At 36.5% G+C, this 19,588-nt stretch overlaps 1 protein-coding gene across 1 annotated transcript; it reads right to left on the bottom strand.

Annotated features, from left to right (window-relative positions):
• Positions 1–4,344: 4,344 nt before the first annotated feature.
• LOC119991836 (kinesin-like protein KIN-7D, mitochondrial) lies at positions 4,345–17,681 on the bottom strand. The gene is made up of 25 exons (XM_038838322.1): positions 17,061–17,681; positions 16,820–16,917; positions 16,534–16,623; positions 16,293–16,345; positions 15,160–15,225; positions 14,539–14,592; positions 14,264–14,323; positions 13,829–13,907; positions 13,672–13,739; positions 12,726–12,782; positions 12,505–12,609; positions 11,673–11,777; positions 11,238–11,345; positions 11,004–11,135; positions 10,705–10,887; positions 9,881–10,072; positions 9,179–9,316; positions 8,530–8,649; positions 8,388–8,438; positions 7,936–7,983; positions 7,595–7,741; positions 5,482–6,219; positions 5,054–5,183; positions 4,868–4,975; positions 4,345–4,562 (listed from the first exon to the last, which is right to left on the bottom strand). The coding sequence occupies exons 1-24, from the start codon at positions 17,387–17,389 to the stop codon at positions 4,890–4,892; spliced, it is 3,237 nt and encodes a 1,078-aa protein (XP_038694250.1). The 5' UTR covers positions 17,390–17,681; the 3' UTR covers positions 4,345–4,562; positions 4,868–4,889.
• Between the last annotated feature and the right edge of the window lie 1,907 nt (positions 17,682–19,588).

The raw sequence follows: 19,588 nt of genomic DNA, 5'->3' as shown, positions 1-19,588 counted from the left end.
TTTCGATCGAGGAATGATCAATTGTTTTGTCTGTAATTCATTTCCAATGGGGGAGGAAGAAGGAATTGTGAAAGGAATGTGATTTTTCATCCGAGTAACTGCACTGATTTGTTTATCTATGATTTTTTGAAAAAAATAAATTATTTCCTATGTCATAACTGTCATTCCACACTAACATTATATTTGAACGGTCAACCTGTCACATCAAGAGGTTGATTGATCGAAATTGACAAATTCTATCCGGATGATCAAATTGTCACAAATTAAAGTTTCAGTAATCAAATTAGCACCATTTGATGGTTAGAGTCCAAATTGGAACACAAACAATCTTTTAGTGGTCACATGTTCTATGAACTCCTTGAATAAGTATATGTTCATAACGCGACGATTTTCTTTCCTAGTGAACCATAAAACCACTTTGGATAATTGAATTGTTCTAGGTTCTCAATAATTGTGGAAATTTGAGTAAATAGAGACCCAAAGCCTAATTCAACTCAACGCCTCTATAGGTTCAAAGGCTTGGCCCAACGCTAAAACTCATTATTGCAAGCCATCAGTCAACCTCGAGCCATCCTTGAGCCTCTAACCCATCTTATCGTTGACATCACATTATGATTTCGGACTATCCATTGACGTATCTTGTAGCGATCCACGTGTCTCTGACATAGCTCTAATCATCAAGTGGGTCCCCAAACACCTATAAATAGAAGGGATCCTTTCACTTTGAAAGGATTTGAAAGGTATTCAACTTAGAGATTTTTCTCTCTCCTAAATTTTCACTCTCTCTAGATTCTCAACCACGTTGTTGATTTGATTGTCAAAGGTTCATTGACTGACACCACACTTGTCAAGAAATTTCTCGATTCTCATTCCCTCGAATCTTTGCAGGTTGCGAGTGACCCCTCGACACACTATTAAAATTAACTCTTCACCCGCTACTAAATGATTCAAATAAATTCTCTTTAAAGAATTAAAGTTGTATGCTCCTCTCTTTTTTTTTATGTGGGATGATTGACAACTTTCTCACCGAGAGAAAGAGGAAAAAAAAGAAGAAGAAATTAAAACTTTTTATTCCTTTTTTTTAATAGTACGTTTCGAAGGGACCAAAAGAATTGATGGATAGAATCACACAAAATTCCCTGCTTTCTTTTCCCAATTTCTTTTGTTTTCTTGTTTCTTTGTGGTGAAAATCTAGGAATACTAGGTTTAGCCTAATCGAATTTCTATGGAATCAAAAGCCAAATCCCAATATATATATATACACATATATTAGAATTGAGTGAAATCATTATGGAGAATAAATAGTTTATTTCCATATCTGACAATGAACACATGAGAAAGTGCTGTGTTTTCACTAAGCACTTTCTCTTGTCTTTTCAAGCTAGGAATAGCAAACGCTGTTTGAGAAGCTAGCAAAAACACAAGGGATTAAGGAAACAAAGATTGACCTGCTATAGATCTTCCCATATAGCCACGCAGCACAAATAAAGTAGTAGTGCATCCGATTCAGGAGGACCATGGGAATTCCTACCAAAATCAAAAAAATAATCATAGAACAATCTGTCAATTCCATACCATATATTACAGCTATTCCATAAACTTATCTCAACACTTTTCAAATCCTTGTTCACTTAAATATTCCTTCCACTTATATCAGTTGATGCAAAGTACATCAGCTTTTCAATTTGCATAATAATACACTTAAATAGTCGCAATGCACTTCCTACCAATATCGACATAAATCCTCAACATCTGTCGGGTAACAGGTGAAATCAGTAGAGATTCCTGCCAAAAAAAAAGAGACTTTAGCAACAAGCATGGAATTTCAAACTCAAGTGAAGAGTCACCAACAATGAAACATTCAGATCTCGGGAAAAAGGCGGAAAAAAAAAATTCGAATAGGCAACTATCCTGTTTGGAGAGGCCACGACAAGGAGGTCGTTGTAAAATAAGCATATACTCTCAACTTCACCAAAGTTCATGTATGCAAGAATCTCCAACTTCAATGGCAATTTATGACGTTAATATGTGCAAAAAAATATCAATGAGAGAATACGTGAGGGGAAAGGATTTATCTTTTTCAGTTGGCATCCCCTAACCATTCGTAAAACTAGCTTAAAGCTCCCCTCCCCTCCCCTTAACAAGTTCGAAATATCCCAATTGAAAGGCGATACCATTAGATAAGCAGCTATGCATCCAAATACTTTTCTCCTTCCAAACTAGCCGAGAGATAGAAATTAAGCAAAGGGAGACATCTCCCTGCATATTGATTCTCAACATTAAAAAAAATGTTGCTATTGGAGGCATTTTACCTTTCTACATCCACTACCATAAAAAATTTGGATGCCCAATTGAGAGTTGCTTACAAGATGATAACTAAACAGTCCAAGGAAACTAATCAAACCAACCCAACCCAACCCAACCCATCGCTCGACCAAACCCAATCTTCTCCTTGGAGAAGCACGACTCCAAAAACTCACAACCACCTAATACAGCTCAAGGTGCACCCAACCTCATGTGCAGACAACAAAATACTTACTTATCATTGGAGATACACGTGAGAAAAAAAGGTCAACGTAGATTTCCATCCCTCCATGTAGCAAAAACAAATGAACCAACGCCTAACAATATACATTGCGGCAAATTAACTGAACAGATAAACTACACCCTTAACATAATCAACATCCCACCATATTCCCAGCCCATGCTTCCCATAGACGCACCCGGGCTTGACATATCCATGTCAATGTGGAGACCTCTTTGAATTGGTAATTCTTGAGAACACCCTCTTCACAATCTTCCTCATCCTCTGACTCCCCAATTTCCCACTCACCTTCCATGGCACCAGCTCATCGTCTGAGTCATAGTCGTCCAACTCCTCATCCTCCTCATCACGCCATCACCGTCTAATTTCTCGTCAATATCAGAGCGGTTATGATGATCACTATCTTGGTTTTCATTGTTGGAGAGTTGCCGGGCGAATAGACGTCGTACTCGCACTCCCACGAAACGAAGTAGTCAAGATCCGAACCCAAGCCAGCATCGGCGAGACTGATGAATTCCCAGTACGATAGATCGATCTCCTCATGATCTTGCACAAAGAGCGACTCCAATCGCTGGTGCTTGTGCTCTACATTCGTTCCCCATCTCGGCCATTCGAGTTTTCCAAATTTATTTTTTGGCTGAAACTTCCCCATCTCGGCCTAGCAGAATGCTTTTGCTGTTGGCTCCACTAGAAATTTTGTCTGTCCCTACCGTATACCAAATTGGCAGTTTGACAGTTTCCACCGCGTGTCCAGGATTGATCTCTACATCTTTAATGTTGGATTCGTTATGTGTTAAAATGGACCACTTGGCGGCGGCCCGCGTAAGACGTTGCTCGTTGGGTCCTTATTCGGGCCGGACCCAACCTCCTGGTTGGCGTGTCGATGATTTTCTTGATCCTTCATCTGCTGCTGTTAATAATGGTTTCTATCAAATTTGGATTGCGCCCTAATATGTAGAAAAGGATGTATCTTTGATTGAGCAGATTAACAAATTATTTTTTGAAATTGAAGTATCAAGATCTTGAAAGCAACATAACTTATCTTTCATCATCAGAAGATTTAGCCATTTGGGCCCCTCAAGGTTCGCCCCATTCCCCCCTTGAACTTGCTCTGTATCTTCTCTTTACATATCTATTAATGTTAGCCGTTAGGTAGACTCCTCTTACTGTTTGTGATTTTTTTAAAATTTTTGCTTGTAGCATTGCAATGAGGTTCAAACCTCAAACATGTTAAATCTCACCGTTCTCCTTTTTTTAAAAAAATAAAATAAAACCTGCTATTCTCTGTTGATCTCATATTCCTTTCAGTGTGAACCAAGGATTGAACCGTAGACCTTCTGTTCTGGGAAAAGAAGGCCTTTGTATTCATTCTTTTAGCTGCACACGCCAAGTTCTAACAGTCTGTATATGCAATATTCATAAATCCAGCTTGTAGACTCCATGATAAGAAGGATGCCACAGCCATATTTAAACAGAACGAATGTGAAGTTACTAGCTCTTGAATAAAGCAAGCCTGCGTAGACATTGATTGGAGATGATCAGGATTCCATTCACTCTTACTGCTAATGAGTAATGTAATATAAGAATCTTCTTTTTTTGATAAAGGATAACAGAGAAAAATTGCTTCGTTATAAGGCTAAGGGTGTGTTTGGTTGAAGTGTTTTTCAAGTGTGTTCTGTTTTTATTTTCCGGAAATCAATAGTACAAGTACGCAAGGGAAATTGCTACTTTAAAAAAAATAATTAAATATATATATATATATATATATATATATACCATTCTGTATACACAGCAAAACAGATGACACAATTTTTTTCTCAAAAGCAAAGCAATTATATCTTCTCTTAATGCTTAAGTTTTTACCTTAAATTCCCCTTATTTTACAACCCCTAGGGGAGAGGTACAAAAACAATAAATTGGTATATAAACCCTTTTAGACAATTTAAATACATGTGAACTAATAAAAGAATATACCTGCCGTTGTATGGCTTACAACGAACAGGATAACAATGACAACCTGCAAATAAAAAATGGAGATTGCTCGGTAGTCAGTAATGAAAGCATGCGTAGGATACATGCCAAATCAGATAAATTGACAGACAAAGGAAAAATAGTTCAGCTCTGGGGCATGATGAAGGGGGGCGGCTTTTTCTCATGGAAATGATAAACAAGTAGACTGATGGTTAGAAGTTTCTCTTGTTTACTTCTATCCGTCTTTATTTTCTCAATTGAGTGAGCATATCAGGAGTTGTTTATGGTATGAAGGGCCACTGTGCCTCAAGGATATAAGAAATAAAATAAACAGAAGATGCTGGACTTTACCTCGGGTTGCCTTACGGCATTGTCATGAAGTGAATGCAAAAAGTCTATCTGCTATCTTTGTGCGACAAAATGGACACTCAGAACAAGCAAGCGAACATGATTTACATACTGCAATATGTACACCAGAAATAAGCAAATCTTAAACTCAATAAAATGTCGGAAGTTAAGAAATTTGAAGTGACTTACAACAAAAATGTCGACAGGGGAGAAGAATTGTTGCAGTAGGCGATTCAAAGCATACTTTACACATGTGGGAATTTCCATCTTCATTTCCCATGTTTTTTAGTTCCTTTTCCTTCATCTCTTGCATTCTCGCCTGAAACCATAAAGATGCAGTTCAAAAGAAATAAAACATAAAAATGTTTGTACAGACAATTGATTCCTACATCTTCCAAGATATCCCTCTTCTTCTGCAAGAACTTTTCCTTCATCACTCGACCACTACTAGTTAAATGGCTATACTTTTGTTCTGTTTTGTACTACGGATCACTTCAAATCACTAATAGACAATATTTTGATAGGAATCCCAAATTAACCTCCCCTGAATTTGAAACTTTAGATGGAATTAGAAAATACAATTAAATGGTAAACATATGCAAATATTTTGGTGCTACCTTGAGGCGAAGAACAAGGGGTTCTTCCTTGGGAATTTCCTGCGTTGGTTTTGTCACATCTAATATTTGACTTTCTTTCTGGACAGCATAACCATCAATGCCATTTGTTTTTGAATGCCTGAATTGATCTATCCCATCATCTTGCCTCTCATCAGTGTTCTCAGGACCAGCTGCTCCCTCTTTCTTTAACTTGGCAACCAGTACCCACATATTCGCCAAATCATTTTCCAAAGCTTCCTCCCTTCTTTTTGCCTCTTCAACCTTTTTCCTGTATTCATCTTCTATAAATTCCTTCTCTGCTAAGGCCGCCTCAAGTGACGCTTCCCGTTGTTTCCTTGCCTGCAGTTCCATCTTCAAATCATCTAGATCAAGATTCCAGGATTCGAAGTCATCAGAGGCAAATCCTGAAATTTCGTTAGCTCTGCTAGAGAGCCGCCCCTTCCTTCCTGATCTGATGCCATCACTATACTTGCGGTTAACACCATTAAGAGGTTGCATTGCACCACCTCGAGAATGTGATAACTCTTGAGCAGCCAATAACTCTTTGTCCAGTTTTGCATTCTGCAATGAAAGCTTGGTCACTTCACCAGCCAAATTCTTCAGTTCAACGGCAGCAGCAGAGGCCAGTTCCTTTGCATAAGATGCTTCCTCAGCCAGTTTCTGATTCTGCACGTGCAACCCGCTGTTCTCCTCTGAAAGCTGAACATGTTCCAGCTTCAGTTTTTCATTCTCAACCTCCTGTAGAGAAAAGCCAGAAAAAATGTAAATCAGTTCAGCTTTTAAGGCACTGGTCAGCCATAAGCTAATGACTAGAACAGTTTTTTCGACTTTAGCGCCGGATTACGACATGGTAAAATGATTAACGGTGCACCAAAAACTAACATTTCCTTGCACCACAGCTGCAGATACTCTCAAAGTGCATTTATGAATATTCCATTAGCCAGATAACTAAAGAAAACACGAATCAGGTGTTCACTTTCCTCTAATTTCATGACCTGCATAAACCCAATAATGTCAATAATTTTATTGGGTATCAGTGATGCAAGTCTCCATGTCCTTTGGTGTGATTTATTGAGATATAAAGTTCAAAGTTCAGTCCACATTTCCATGCCTACCGCTCAGCTAACTGTACCTGGTGGAACAGTAGGTAATCTGAAGTGAACCACCCAAAAATCTGCGATGGGATGTTTATTTTTATTTCTCTCATTTCAAAAATGGGAACACCTTTGAATATGGATCTGAGAGTGCCTAGGTTAGGCCAAAGGCGTCTGTTAATCTCTCTTTGCCTTTTATTCTCATCAGAGTTATTTCTCAAAGACTTAAGTCCTGAAATGGTATCAAAAACTGCCACCATCCAAAACCCCATACTTTATCCAGCTCTTTCAAACTTTATCAGGCCAAAGAAACACACATCCAAAACCTCCAAGTGCATATTTATACATATTCTTTTGATCAAACGATAAAGTTTTAGACTTTGTGCCGGAACGAGGAGTCGGGGGGAGATTTGAGAGTTAAAATAACATTTCACACAGGAAGGTACTGCAGAGAAAATGAGAATGGGACATGGGGGCCAGTCATAAACTCAAAGGCCTTGAATTCAAATCTCACTCGGAACATCTTGAAATTAAAAGATATTTGTGAGTTTGGATCCAATCAACCTTAGTTCCATGTTCTCATAAAACCTTCCATGATGAAAAGAACTAACTGCAACTGAGCCATACAATGCTAATAAGATTAATTAAAACGACCCAACAGACTAGACTGCTTATTATATCCCACTGTGTTGGACATTTCTATGGGACATGATACCCGAACAATAAATAGTAGTTTAATGATGTGTCATTGTCTCCAGAATACACCAACTCAACAGAAGTACAATTGCACTTCAACGTGAAATTAATAGAAAATGTTTGTCAATGATGACAAACAAAAGGATTACATAAAGCGCAAAATAGACAATTAAGAATAGCTTAAAGAGCCAGAAGTTAACCTACGCTTCTGTGTAGAAACATATGAAGCAGCAAAAAATGGACAAGACGTAAGAGTAACAAAAATAAAAAAATGTCATAAAGTTAAATTAGGAGCTAGTTCATTCTGGTTATGAAGAAATCACCTGAGATTGAACCTTCCTTTTCAACTCGTCAACATAATCATCACAAACACTCTGTTGAGGAGCCAGGGGCAATTTATCGCCTGCAACTGAAGCCAGCTGCTGCTCCAAAAGTGTCACCTTTTCTTGCAATTCCATATTCAAAGTACACTGCCGAAAATCAGACAATACATTATCAGACATCATACAAAAGGAGAAAGGGAAATATTCAACAAGATTGCATATTGGGTAGATAAAGCTGCCATCACGAACATCCTCAACCAGAAAGATATTGCTCTTAAACCAAATTACCAGCATTAACACATCAAATAAGGACAAAAGAAAATAGAGATGGATATTCTGACCTTATTCTGCAGTTGTTCCTGGAGGATACGATTATCAGCAGATTTTATCTGCATAGTTGATCAAACAATCTTTTATTTAATTTTAGACAATAAGGCATGCTTGATGAAAACTGATGCACCACGTCAATCCGTAGATCAAAAGAATACGTTGACACTGAACATGCATCGCACAGCAAGACCATCTAATACGTGATAAAAATAAAGACTGAAGCAAATGAGATTGTATGCAAAAGAATTCCTCCCTCCTTGGAGTTTCAGGAAATGTCTCCCATACCCAAGGAATTGTTAATACAATTGCATGGTTGCTTTTCAGGAGCACATGTTTAGTTTTTCTCAAAAGTCAAAAGACCTGCTTCCTCTCCAAACCAAACATTGCTAAATAAATTCTATCATAATAGAATGCACCATTCCACTCAATAGTTCAATGGTATACCAATTAAAAAAATACTAACCTCCAGCTCAAAAGCCTTTTCATTACACTGTGTCATCAACTTCATAACCGTCTGTTGCAACAGGAATGGGATTAAAATGAATCAAGGTAGCAGCCAGTTATATGAGAATAGCAAAAATGAAGGTATGAATAAACTCTTTTACCTGCTGCATATCAACCAATGATGCACTAGCAATGGAAGCCTCACCACTTTCAATGATGTGTTGTTCTAGAACTCGCATTTGCTTCCTTTTTTCCTGAATCTCTCGTTCCAAGTTCTGTATCTGAAATTGTGAAAAAAAAATGGAGAAACGTTGGACTGGTCATCTGGGTAGATATATAAATGCTCTTAAAGTAAATCACATCTGTATCACTAGGAAATTTGAAGTGATGGATGACAAATACAAAGCATCAATTTTTTTAATAGATTATACTCCAGTGGAATAAATTGAAGTTCAAGCAGACTAAGACACAGAACAAATTAAGTAAGTTCATTCACGATTAAATGCATGACATGCAAAGGGAAAATGCATTAGCGTATATGTTGTATACGAATTCACATATAACCAGTTTGATTCATGTAAAACAAGAATCATTGGGCACTCAAAACATGAATGTAATATAAGATTTTTAGCACAAATAGACCATTGACCTAAAGATTGCACATAAAACCATCAAAAAGCTCGAAAGAATTGAAAATTCAGTACGTTCATCATGCCGAGCCAGAGTATCAAATCATTTATCAGCAGTATGAAGCAAATTCAGAGCGGTTACAATCAACAAAATTCGAAAACAAAGGGAATAAGGTTATACCTGAATTTTTGAGCTGTCAGGATCATTTATTGACTGCTCTACAAGGCGCTTAAGGGTACTAGTGCTGAACGCAATTTCTCCAGCAAGTACCTTAACTTGCTCAACAATAAGGTCCATTTGATCTGAACTCGTACCACCCTATAATAGTAAACGCACAAAACTTGAGGCAACTTCTGCTGAAGCAATTTCAGTGTCTATGACGATCCAAGCCCATAATACACAGTTGAATATCATTAACCAGATATATTCAAAAAGTAAAAAATAAAATGACCAATACGCAAGAATCAGAGAAGGATATAACAGTCTAATCACCATGTCCATTAATCCTTAATTTTTCTTCTCCAAGAAATATTTTGAATTGTTAAATCATTCTTTTTCTAGAAAGCCCTTTTCCTTTCCTGGAACTCTTTTTTTGAAATGCATTTAAAAGGATCAAAATAACACACAATACAAGGACCATATGAACATTTGAGTACAGTCAAAGGAGTGTCCTTTAGCCAGGACCAACTACCAGAGTCTAAAGGAGGACATAAAATAGTCATTTAGTATTTCAAGACAGTAGCAAAACATGAAATAATTCGGGAGACGGATGTCACAAGCACCTTTCCTTCGCTTTAGAAAAGGTAAAGGCAATTAGGTGCTAAATAAAATTAAAACCAAAAGACAACTAAAATGACCAAATTATGAGTAAGTTAAACATACTGCTGGTAGTCTTGAACCAACTATAAGTTCTCCCACTTGAGTATCAGTGACCGTACTGCTAGCCGATGAGAATTCCTCGTTTCTCCGGCTGGAAGACCTTCTATGTTTAAAGTCAGAAGATGGATCTGATGGAACTCGAGAAGAAGACAATGGAGAGTCTTTCTGATTTTCGCCTTCTACTGGCAGTGAGCCCTGTTTCAAAACATCCAACCTCTGGTAAAGAAGCGAGGAAAGATGAACATCATTTTCTTTCATAGGATAAGTGCTAGTAGTAGTAGCAGCGAAAAGATTTTAAGGAGAACCCAGTATCATTTGGAGGGGAATGATCAGATAAGAAATTCTTAGGCAAATAACCACTCTAATAATCAAATTTACTGTGAACCAAGAACAAATCATAGCACTGATTTGAGTGGGTCATTAAGCATTAAGTGATAGATTTGTACATCATCAAAGCACAAAGGTGTTCAAGACCATGAAGCTCTCATTTAATAGTCTTATTTTTGCAGGAATGTGTCACTAACTACTACTTTTTCATAACTTGAGACAAAACGAGGAACACCACGAGTTCAAGTAGTCATGCTCTTCACCGCCAAGCCATACAGGCATGGGATCAAATCCACATCACCAATGAACAAAAAAACACTAACCACGCATTTATGCTTCTGTTATTCCTTCTTCCCACTAGAATCGCACACTAAACACCTTCAACTTTTTCAAAAGTTGATAATAAAACGCTAAGAAATTATATAAAAAAACAACCGTGCTTTTATTCACAAGACTAACTCTTGATCAGCAATTCCTCGACTAACTGAAAAAGAACTCACATCATCTTCTCCAACAGAATGGCTCCTTTGATGACTGGACACGTCATTCAAACATCCAGGGATTGAATTCTTTGTCGAAACAAGTATGAGCTTCGTTAGCCTCTGAATTCTACTCATTAGAGCAGCCTTTGCTTCCTCTTCTTCTTCCAACCTCGATTGCATCTTGACTTGACCTTCCTCCAGCTATTCAACGAACAAAAGACATTAAATTGAGATCTTTACTAGTTAGAATATAGGTACACTAAAGAAAGCAATTCAAGGGTGAGAGATTGAGAGGTTGAGAGAGAGAGTATAAAAACCTTTTGCCTTAAATTCATGAGCTCCTCGTGACTGACACCAACAAGCATTCCCCTCCTTAGCTGATCTAGCTCTTCTTTCAAACTCGAGATTTCTTTTTGGTACTTTTTGATCAAAGACTTTTCATCGATGATCTAAAATGGCATGTATTTTCAAAGGCATGCAAGTGGACTTTAACCAACAGTACCTGGGCATAAAATATTTCTAGTGTAAAGTCTTAAGAGTTTATAGCGCACCTTATTACGCGAGGCATAGATTTCAACCCGTTTTGCCCTACTAGCAAACTTTAATGTATTATGAGTTTCCTCCATGCTACTAGATGCAGGAGTTACAGTACAGATAAGCTGTAAAATAAGGAGAAAAAAAACAGAAAGATTAATATCTTTTTAAAAAAACTACTAGATGCATTGGTAGGCATTGTATATTAATGATCAAAGTAATTCTACAAGAAGATTGTATCATATGTTTAGTGTTGTGAATATTAAAATTGAAACATGAAAAACTGCACTTTAAAGGGCAAAACAAAAAGGCATATGTAGAACTGAATTTTGTTTTCGTAACAGTCGAACCAGTTAACTCCACTCATTTAAAAAAAATCCACAGCAAATGCAAATTTGTGTCTAGTATTTTTTTTTTCACCAATCACATACTGATTTCACGTCTCAACTCACCGAAACATGTCCATGGCCACCTAATGAAGATTGCAGAAGGCGGGTAAGCTTGGAATCACGGTATGGAACATGAGATGCCTTCCCTTCACTTAGCTTTCCTATTACCTTCATGTTGCAACCATAAATCAGTTCACAAACTTGAAATGGACTAACATAGATAAGGAGACGACACTTTCCAGCAGTAACAGAATAATTTCATTCTAAATCTTAGAGCCTATACCCACTTACATTAGGTAGTTTGACTCAGTAGTAGAAACTCGGAAGACTAGATAAGAAGTTTATCAACAGCCAAACACTGTGCCCTACGAATCTCTACTTCACCTTGGAAATTATCAATATAGTAACTATGATTGATATTCTTACAAAGCCGTCTCCCATCAACTCAATTATGAGAGTTGAGTTAAACTGGATCAAACTAATGCTAATACAGCATTAAAGCTTTGCATTGCTCTACCGCAACCGCATAGATTTAGCAGTCAATATTATTACTAGTAACTGACTAAGTCGGCTGTAGACTAGAAAAGGACTTTAACAACAGTGAAGACTGGTGTCCCTGCCAATCTAGGCTTAACCATGAAAATCATTACCATAAATTATAGATTGTATGCTTGAAGAGCCACCTACCATAGACTCAGCATTAATGTTATCTGGAGGGAGTTGAGTTAGAATGTTAACTTGAGACTGATAGTTCTGAAGACAGCGTATTAAAGATTTTCTTTGTTTTACCCCATTTGAGAAGACAAAGAACAACTTATAAATCATAATCAACCAGCAAAAGTAAACAGAAGGATTGATCCAATCAAAACAAAATATGAACTCAAAAGGCACCTACAGTTCCAAGGGTCAGAAGACTCTTATTTATGTATGATCCCTCCTTTCTCCTTATTCCGGTAGTTTCAGTCTTTGCACTTTCAGAACCAGCTAGATCAATTAAATTCTTTGGACAAGAGAAACAAACAAACAGGAACAGGTAATAGTAATCAGTTATCTGGCTAAGAAAATTTTTGCTTCCTAATGGTGACAAAGAGAGGGGGAAAATGAACTCAACCGTACAAGTTGAGAGAAGATCACTCCATCATATTCATCACCATGGGCACTGCTTTCAATCATCTGCAAGAAACACCAAATTTTTGTTTCCAATTCAGTAGAATTTTTGAGAAGATGCACACAAGAAAAAGTACATCATAAACATCTCAAGCAAATGTTTTGTTGAGCATGCATATGGTCGACGAAAACTAAAGAAAAGAAAGAATGTGACCAAGATATGCGAAGCACATAACCCAAAACTAATATACTTGATCTAATATCATGAATTAATATGATCTGTTGTTCCAACAAATATTTGTGAATACCGTCTTCTTTACATTTAAGAATACACAAAAGAAATCACAAGTGTGGTAAGTTCCACACAAAAAAATCTCTTAGCTTATTAAAATCTATGCTGTAATTCTATTGAGTCCTGAAGCATGGATTAGGCCAGGAGACAATTATGAAGTCAGTGTAAGAAAATATGATTTGAAATGATGCTCTTGTGCCTGGATAACAGATTGTTGTGGTGTGCATAATGAGGAAAAAACCGTGTGCAACTTGCCATGACTGTGATGTAGAGGAGGTTTATGGATAGCTTATTTAGGGCTCTCCAGAATAAGGCTTTACTGTGTTGGATTCAAAGCACACAAATCACGCCATGGAAAAAAAGCATTAGATTGCATAATACTAAAGTCATTCAGATTACCTTCTTTAAAAGTGGCAGAGGTACAAAACAACAACAACAACAAAACAGCAGTTGCTAAATTCTTAAGTGTTCTAGAACAAACATGTGACACGTTAAAGGACCCAGGACCACTAGCATATAGAGTAATATGATGGCACTGCAAGATACTGCTCACATGGTAGAAAACAGAGCACAATGACATTCGTGCACGGAAAAAAAATCAAAACAACTTGTAAAGAAATGGACCAACAGGTTGTAAAATAATAGAATGTGATTATATTGTACCAGTGTAAATATGGTGTGACTTCTGCTGCTGAACAGATTAAAATTATTTGAGCCAACGTGACGATGCTCTGCCAGATATATATAAGTTGAGCAGTATTATTATCGTATCAAGAACTTACACAATGAAGGTATATAAAGAAGAGGTCCCAGTGAGTACCTTCCCCAGCAGCAATGAAAGATAGTGCATGCCCAGGAGACAAAACCACTTCTTCCTTTATACCCTCAACATAAGTTCCCTAAGAATGTATGCATGTGTATATAAGAACAAGAAGAATGCAATCCCCAAAATAAAGAGAAAAATGGCCACATGAAAGAGAAACTTTCAAGTTATTAGCCAAACATATCCCAGCATAAGTGCGTCAAATTTTAAAGGCAACTGAAGGATTTATTGCAAACAATGTCATCCAACTTTATTATTTTCTTCTCAAATTTTGAAAATAATTAAATAGGTTAACAACCTACAATGTCAACTGCTAGAACATAAATCTCATTCAACAAAAGAAAACAAATGAGAAATATGACGAGAAGAGTTCACATTGTTCCAGAAGCATGAAAAAGAAAATTAGAATTAATCACAAGTTGAGCAAAAAACCTGAACATCTTCTCTGACGCGCAAATTTTGACCTGTTGGATCAAGCAAGTCATTTATCACCTGGAGTTTAAAGAGGTACAAACAGGAAAAAAGATCATATCACTGCTTTATAATAAGAATCAATACTTGAGGATAATTGATGCTTCAAAACCCTCAGGCACCACATGGAATAAACTATTATATGCACCGTACACATGCCTTATCTTAAACTGTAAACATGAATGCTGATGTATACATGCATACATACCACATATTACATGTGCAGTTTCACTTACCTCATTGTAGATTTCCAGATATGAGACACGGAGTAAAAACTCTCTTCCTGGAGTCTAAAATAAGATTGCAGTTAGGTATTCACATTTCATATCTCATCCTTAAATTGATAAATAGAAATAAAAAGAAATTTAACTAAAAAAATGTATACCAATCAACTAAATGTTAACTTGTAAAGAGAATTACCAAAGAGATAAATTAGCCATTCCTAGATCTAATAAATAAAAAAATTGTAAGATACAAATCAATAGTGAAAACTAATTACATTAAATTTCTATAAAACACCCATTTCATTCTCAAGCAAAGTAAACCCGAAATGGTTAGAAATTTAAGTTTGTGGGCAAGTTAAACTGGCCGAAAAGGAGCAGAGATGTGGACAATTAAAGCACTAGGAAACTTAAAGAAATGTTTCAGATGCCAGATATATTGAAGTGTAGCACAAATATCAACTGCATAATTCAATAAATCTATAGTCTACACTAATTTTTTTAGGGAATAAAAAGAATGAAAGAATAATTAGGTGCCTTAAGAGAGTTATTCCTCGGTAAGGAAGGAACCAAGAGCTTAAACTGCAACTGACAATAAGAAACTTCAAAGGAATTATGTCATGTAATTACACTTACATCTTGAATAATGCTGAAAACATCCTTTATGGCCAACGGTATAATCCCTGGAGAATTTTGATCCCCCTGCTCATATTATCATAAAAAAATGAGTTAAGAACTAGACCTGCGTACTACATGCAGGATTCATATTAAGAAATTCACAAAAATGTCGTAATCAAGAGTCAAGAATGCGAATGACTAAGACCAAAAGGAGTTTCACCATGTTTAAATCATCCTCAGTCCTCACCATCAAGCCTTTAACCCAAACAATTTGGGATTAGCTACATGAATCCTCTGTCCTCACCATTCTTTCCTTAACCCTTATCACTTCCATTCAAGTCTTTTTGGCTGCCCATCCCCTTTTCAGAATCTCCTACTTCAATTTCTGCTCCTCTATAGAACTTGTATGCCAATATCTCTATGTTGTACATGTCCAATATAATTGGACAATTTTCTGTATCTTATATTCAATCGATTATACTCCAAACTTAAATCTAATATTTTCAGTTCTTATCCTGCCATTTCTTGTGTTGCCACATATCCAAAACAACTTGTGCCAAATGTCAATGAGAAAAAGAAAAGTTTGGAAAAATTGCCAAGGATATACAATTATGCCCATACAGTGTTATATGAGAGCATTGAAATTAGTACAAACTATATAAACATGGGGAGTTCAGATCTTTAATTTACTTGGTAGTAAATAAAGATTCCAAGAAGAAATCGCAGTGTTTTTCTAAGTCTACAAGTCTTGGACAACTGTTGCTTATCATGAAGAAGAAGTGTGGCTGAGGCTGCTCTTGTTGAAGTTGAAATTTCGTCACATTTCAACTCCATGAAGATATAATAAAGCTTACACTATTCTCAAGCAAAGAACTCAATACTCACCTAGTGATCAAACATCATATACAATCCTGCAACATAGTTTGCAACGAACTTTCTTATTGAATACAACATTACTCCTCAAAAATTCCACTCCACTTTTTCCTGACCCCTAAAAGCTCATAACTGGACACCATTTTCATTTGACAAGGGTACACTTTTAAAAACATAGTTCCTTAGCATGCAATTTGCCGTCAGAACTGGAATTCAAGCAAATATAATATATGAGAAGAAAAAGATAAAAATAAATCAAATCAAGAAACTTAACTTACATGCATAGTGTGTGTCTTTCCACTACTCGTAACACCATAGGCAAATACTGTCCCTGTGCAAATTAGCAGTCATGCTAAATTAAGAAAGTCCTTTGTTGAATTAAATACATAAGTCAATCAAGGCAGTAAATTAAGTGATGGCATTTAACCGATTTCATTCCTATTACTAACAATAAATTCACACAAAAATTTCATATCTATTAGTAAGAAAATTTTGAAACCATATCCGTACGGACCGTACCATTAACACCTTCCATTGCAGCCTTGACTACAGGCTTAGCAGCTACTTCATATACCTCAGGTGAAGGTGTTTGAGGACCGAAAACTTTATCTGCAAGAGTAAGCCATCCCCATATCAATAAAATGAAACAGCAGCAGATACTTTAATTGCAAAATTAATCTCAATTGCATTAGCAAGTCACTCATTCAACATTATACGCCGTCTATTGAGTTTGCATATGAATTCTACCGATTGATATTCACTGGGAAAAAAAGGAAAAAAGTTGAAAAATCTAAATGAAAAATACCAAACGCATAAGCCGTTGCCGGATTATATTCATGCCTCACGATCTTATCCCCATCCGCAAACCAAGCGAGTTCATCTCCTCTTTGAAACTCCCTCTCGCTACAATAATTTCCAGCAAACAATCAGAACTAAACAATTCGATCACATTGCTCCAAAACGCAACCCCAAAAAAGAATGGATTTCAATTTAAACTAAACAAACAACCCACAGATCTGATCCCGTACACTCAGATCTACCCTTACTTCATTGGTCGGAAGCGAACCGTCACCGAGATACTCTCTCCATTCCGCGGCGCGTCGAGTGGCTCTGCAATCAGCTCCTCCGAGCCGTAACCTACTGGCAAGGGAGTATTGTGCCCCCGTGGACCGCTGTACATCGAATCGGAACGGCTACGACTAGGAGTCATGGATCGTCCTCCCGAGTTGAAGTACGAGGAAGCCGTGGAAGAGCACGAGCGAGGCATTAACCGGTTACTGGAGAGAGAAGAATACGATGAAGTGGACGAGTAAGGACTGGAGGATTTACGATACGAGAACGGCGAGCTACTGCGTGCCCGCGAAGACGATGCCATTGATTAGACGTAGCGAGCCGGTGATTGCTCCGTAGAAAAATCAAAATGAAGAAAGTAGAATAGAAAGAAGGAGGAGGAGGAGGAGGAGGAGAGAATCTGTCAGTGAGCTCACATGGCTTGATACACAAAAGCGAGTAACATTGTGTGTTTTTTTATCGGCTTTCACGCTTTAAGCAATCGAAGGAATACGCACAGAGAGAGAAAGTAGAAGAAACAGAGAGAGATTGTTTCTTCTTCTTTAAGACAAAGGAGTTGCAGAGAGGATTTCTATTTCTATAATAGAGTGGTATGAGGGAAGTGGAGAGCGAGGAAGACTGATTTATTTTTTTATTTTATGGCTTTATAAATTCAAATTAAATGATCTTTGTCTTCGAGTAGTTCAGACTTATGAAAAATGAAACAGAATTACTGTTTGGTGACGTGGAGGGGTAGCCTGCGAGCGAGTTTAAACTTACGAAGATGGACCCGCGCAGTAGACAGATTTTTTAAAAATAAGCAAAAATGAGCGGGAATAACAGCCGGTGTAAATTGCGAGAAATTAGAAATTATCTTAATACAACCTTTGTACTTTTTCGCCGAGCCAAAATTATCCTTGCTAGTTAGGGATGGCAAAAAAATACATCAGGGAACTATCCACAGGATATTCGATATGTTTAAAAATCAAAAATCGATTTTATAGAGTTTAGAAATATTTTTGATTTTATTTTTCAAATCCATCACGATTGATGATCGATTTTGGTTTTCGATATCGAATCGGGTACCCGAACTGTTTAATAATTGGTATGTTATGTGATGTTTTAAATTGTATTATTGGTTTGTGTTAAGTTTTATAGTGATATTTCTTCAATTTACTGTGAAGATAAGTAGAGAATTATGGATTTATTAGTTTCTGGTACTTGAGGTTTATGAAGTGTTTGCAATTTTTTTGCTTGTAACAAATCGTATTGTTTTGTTAGTGACTTGGTTGTTTTGTTGTGCCATAAAAAAGACCTGATTGTTTTGTAATTTGGATGACGTAGACTTATTTTACGTTGTTGGTTTATTATTTTATTTAGATTGTTGGTTTTGTTTTAACACTGAAAATTGAAAGAAAGTGTCACGTTATTTTATCATGTTTTGAATGCATGATTCGGGTTTAGGATGAGTTCGGATATGGGGGTTTGAAAATGGTTATCCAATCATTTATTAAAAATAAAATTATTAAAAGTTAAATAGTAAACGAGTATCCGATGATGAACGATTATGATTTTGAAATTTTAAATAATGTTTTAAATGATTTTGGTATAGGACATCGTAAATGGATACGATTTTTTATTTTCTCTAATTAGAAGGGTACTCAAACCGTTGTCAACCACACAAGTGGACTTGCGATAATTATTTATGAGCTGGGCAATTTCGTCAATTCCATATCATAATACACGTTTTAGGGAAAACTGCCTTGATTGAATTTGGAATTTACCATAAAAATTATATATCTGAGGAGACAGAGAATGAGAAAAAAGTATAAAAAAATCTGCGGTTGTTGCGGTGGTGGGAGAGGAGCGTGTGGGGGAGGAGAAAAAGAAGTATTGGCAGTTTGCATGAGACAACGACACGACTTTACAGTTACACTACTGAACTAATAATTTTGAGATTTTGTGACGACATATTTTGTGTTCTTTCATTTGACTATATATAAGCCTATAATTTTTCAAATATATTTTCAGATAAGAAATATTCGACTACAAGAACAATTGATGTGCGTGGGGAGTGGAGACTGGAGAGTGGGGATCTCCCCGGTTGGTTTCGGTCAGTTTTTGATATAAAATTAACTGATCATTCGATCGGTCATTGACAGTCTAATTGGTTTTTGTGATTTTTCGATGAGTTTTCGTTAACATATCTCATATTTAAAAGATTGAGGGATTGATCAGGTATTGACACGTGTCCCTATGATTAATTGAGATATAGGACCCGTTTGGTAAAGGTTTTTTTATAGCATTTATACCTATTTATTAGTATAAATGCTAGTACTCATCCAAACAATATTTTTCATGCACGTAGTCCAAGAGATTTTTAGTAGCATAAAGTTATCTTTTTTTCAAATGCTACAATTTTGAAGCATTTTTGTAGCATTTGGATATTAATGTCTATTTTGTCCCCTATTTTGTGACGGTTCCAATTATAAATTAATTACCTTTACTTTATAAATTAATTAAT

The sequence above is a fragment of the Tripterygium wilfordii genome, chromosome 22, assembly GCF_013401445.1.
Source record: "Tripterygium wilfordii isolate XIE 37 chromosome 22, ASM1340144v1, whole genome shotgun sequence".
Classification (NCBI taxonomy): Eukaryota; Viridiplantae; Streptophyta; class Magnoliopsida; order Celastrales; family Celastraceae; genus Tripterygium; species Tripterygium wilfordii.
The sequence above is the reverse complement of the archived record's forward strand: the minus strand, read 5'-3'. Positions and strand labels throughout refer to the sequence as shown.

Bases quoted from the DNA above. Each gene is read 5' to 3' on its own strand.
- LOC119991836 (XM_038838322.1), bottom strand. From the start codon at position 17,389: ATGGCATCGTCTTCGCGGGCACGCAGTAGCTCGCCGTTCTCGTATCGT. The intron at 12,610-12,725 runs GTACGGTTGAGT...TCTTGTCCAAAG, and splicing joins GAGTGATCTTCTCTCAACTT to AATTTAATTGATCTAGCTGG. The intron at 7,984-8,387 runs GTTAGTATTTTT...TCAACTATGCAG, and splicing joins AAAAGGCTTTTGAGCTGGAG to ATAAAATCTGCTGATAATCG.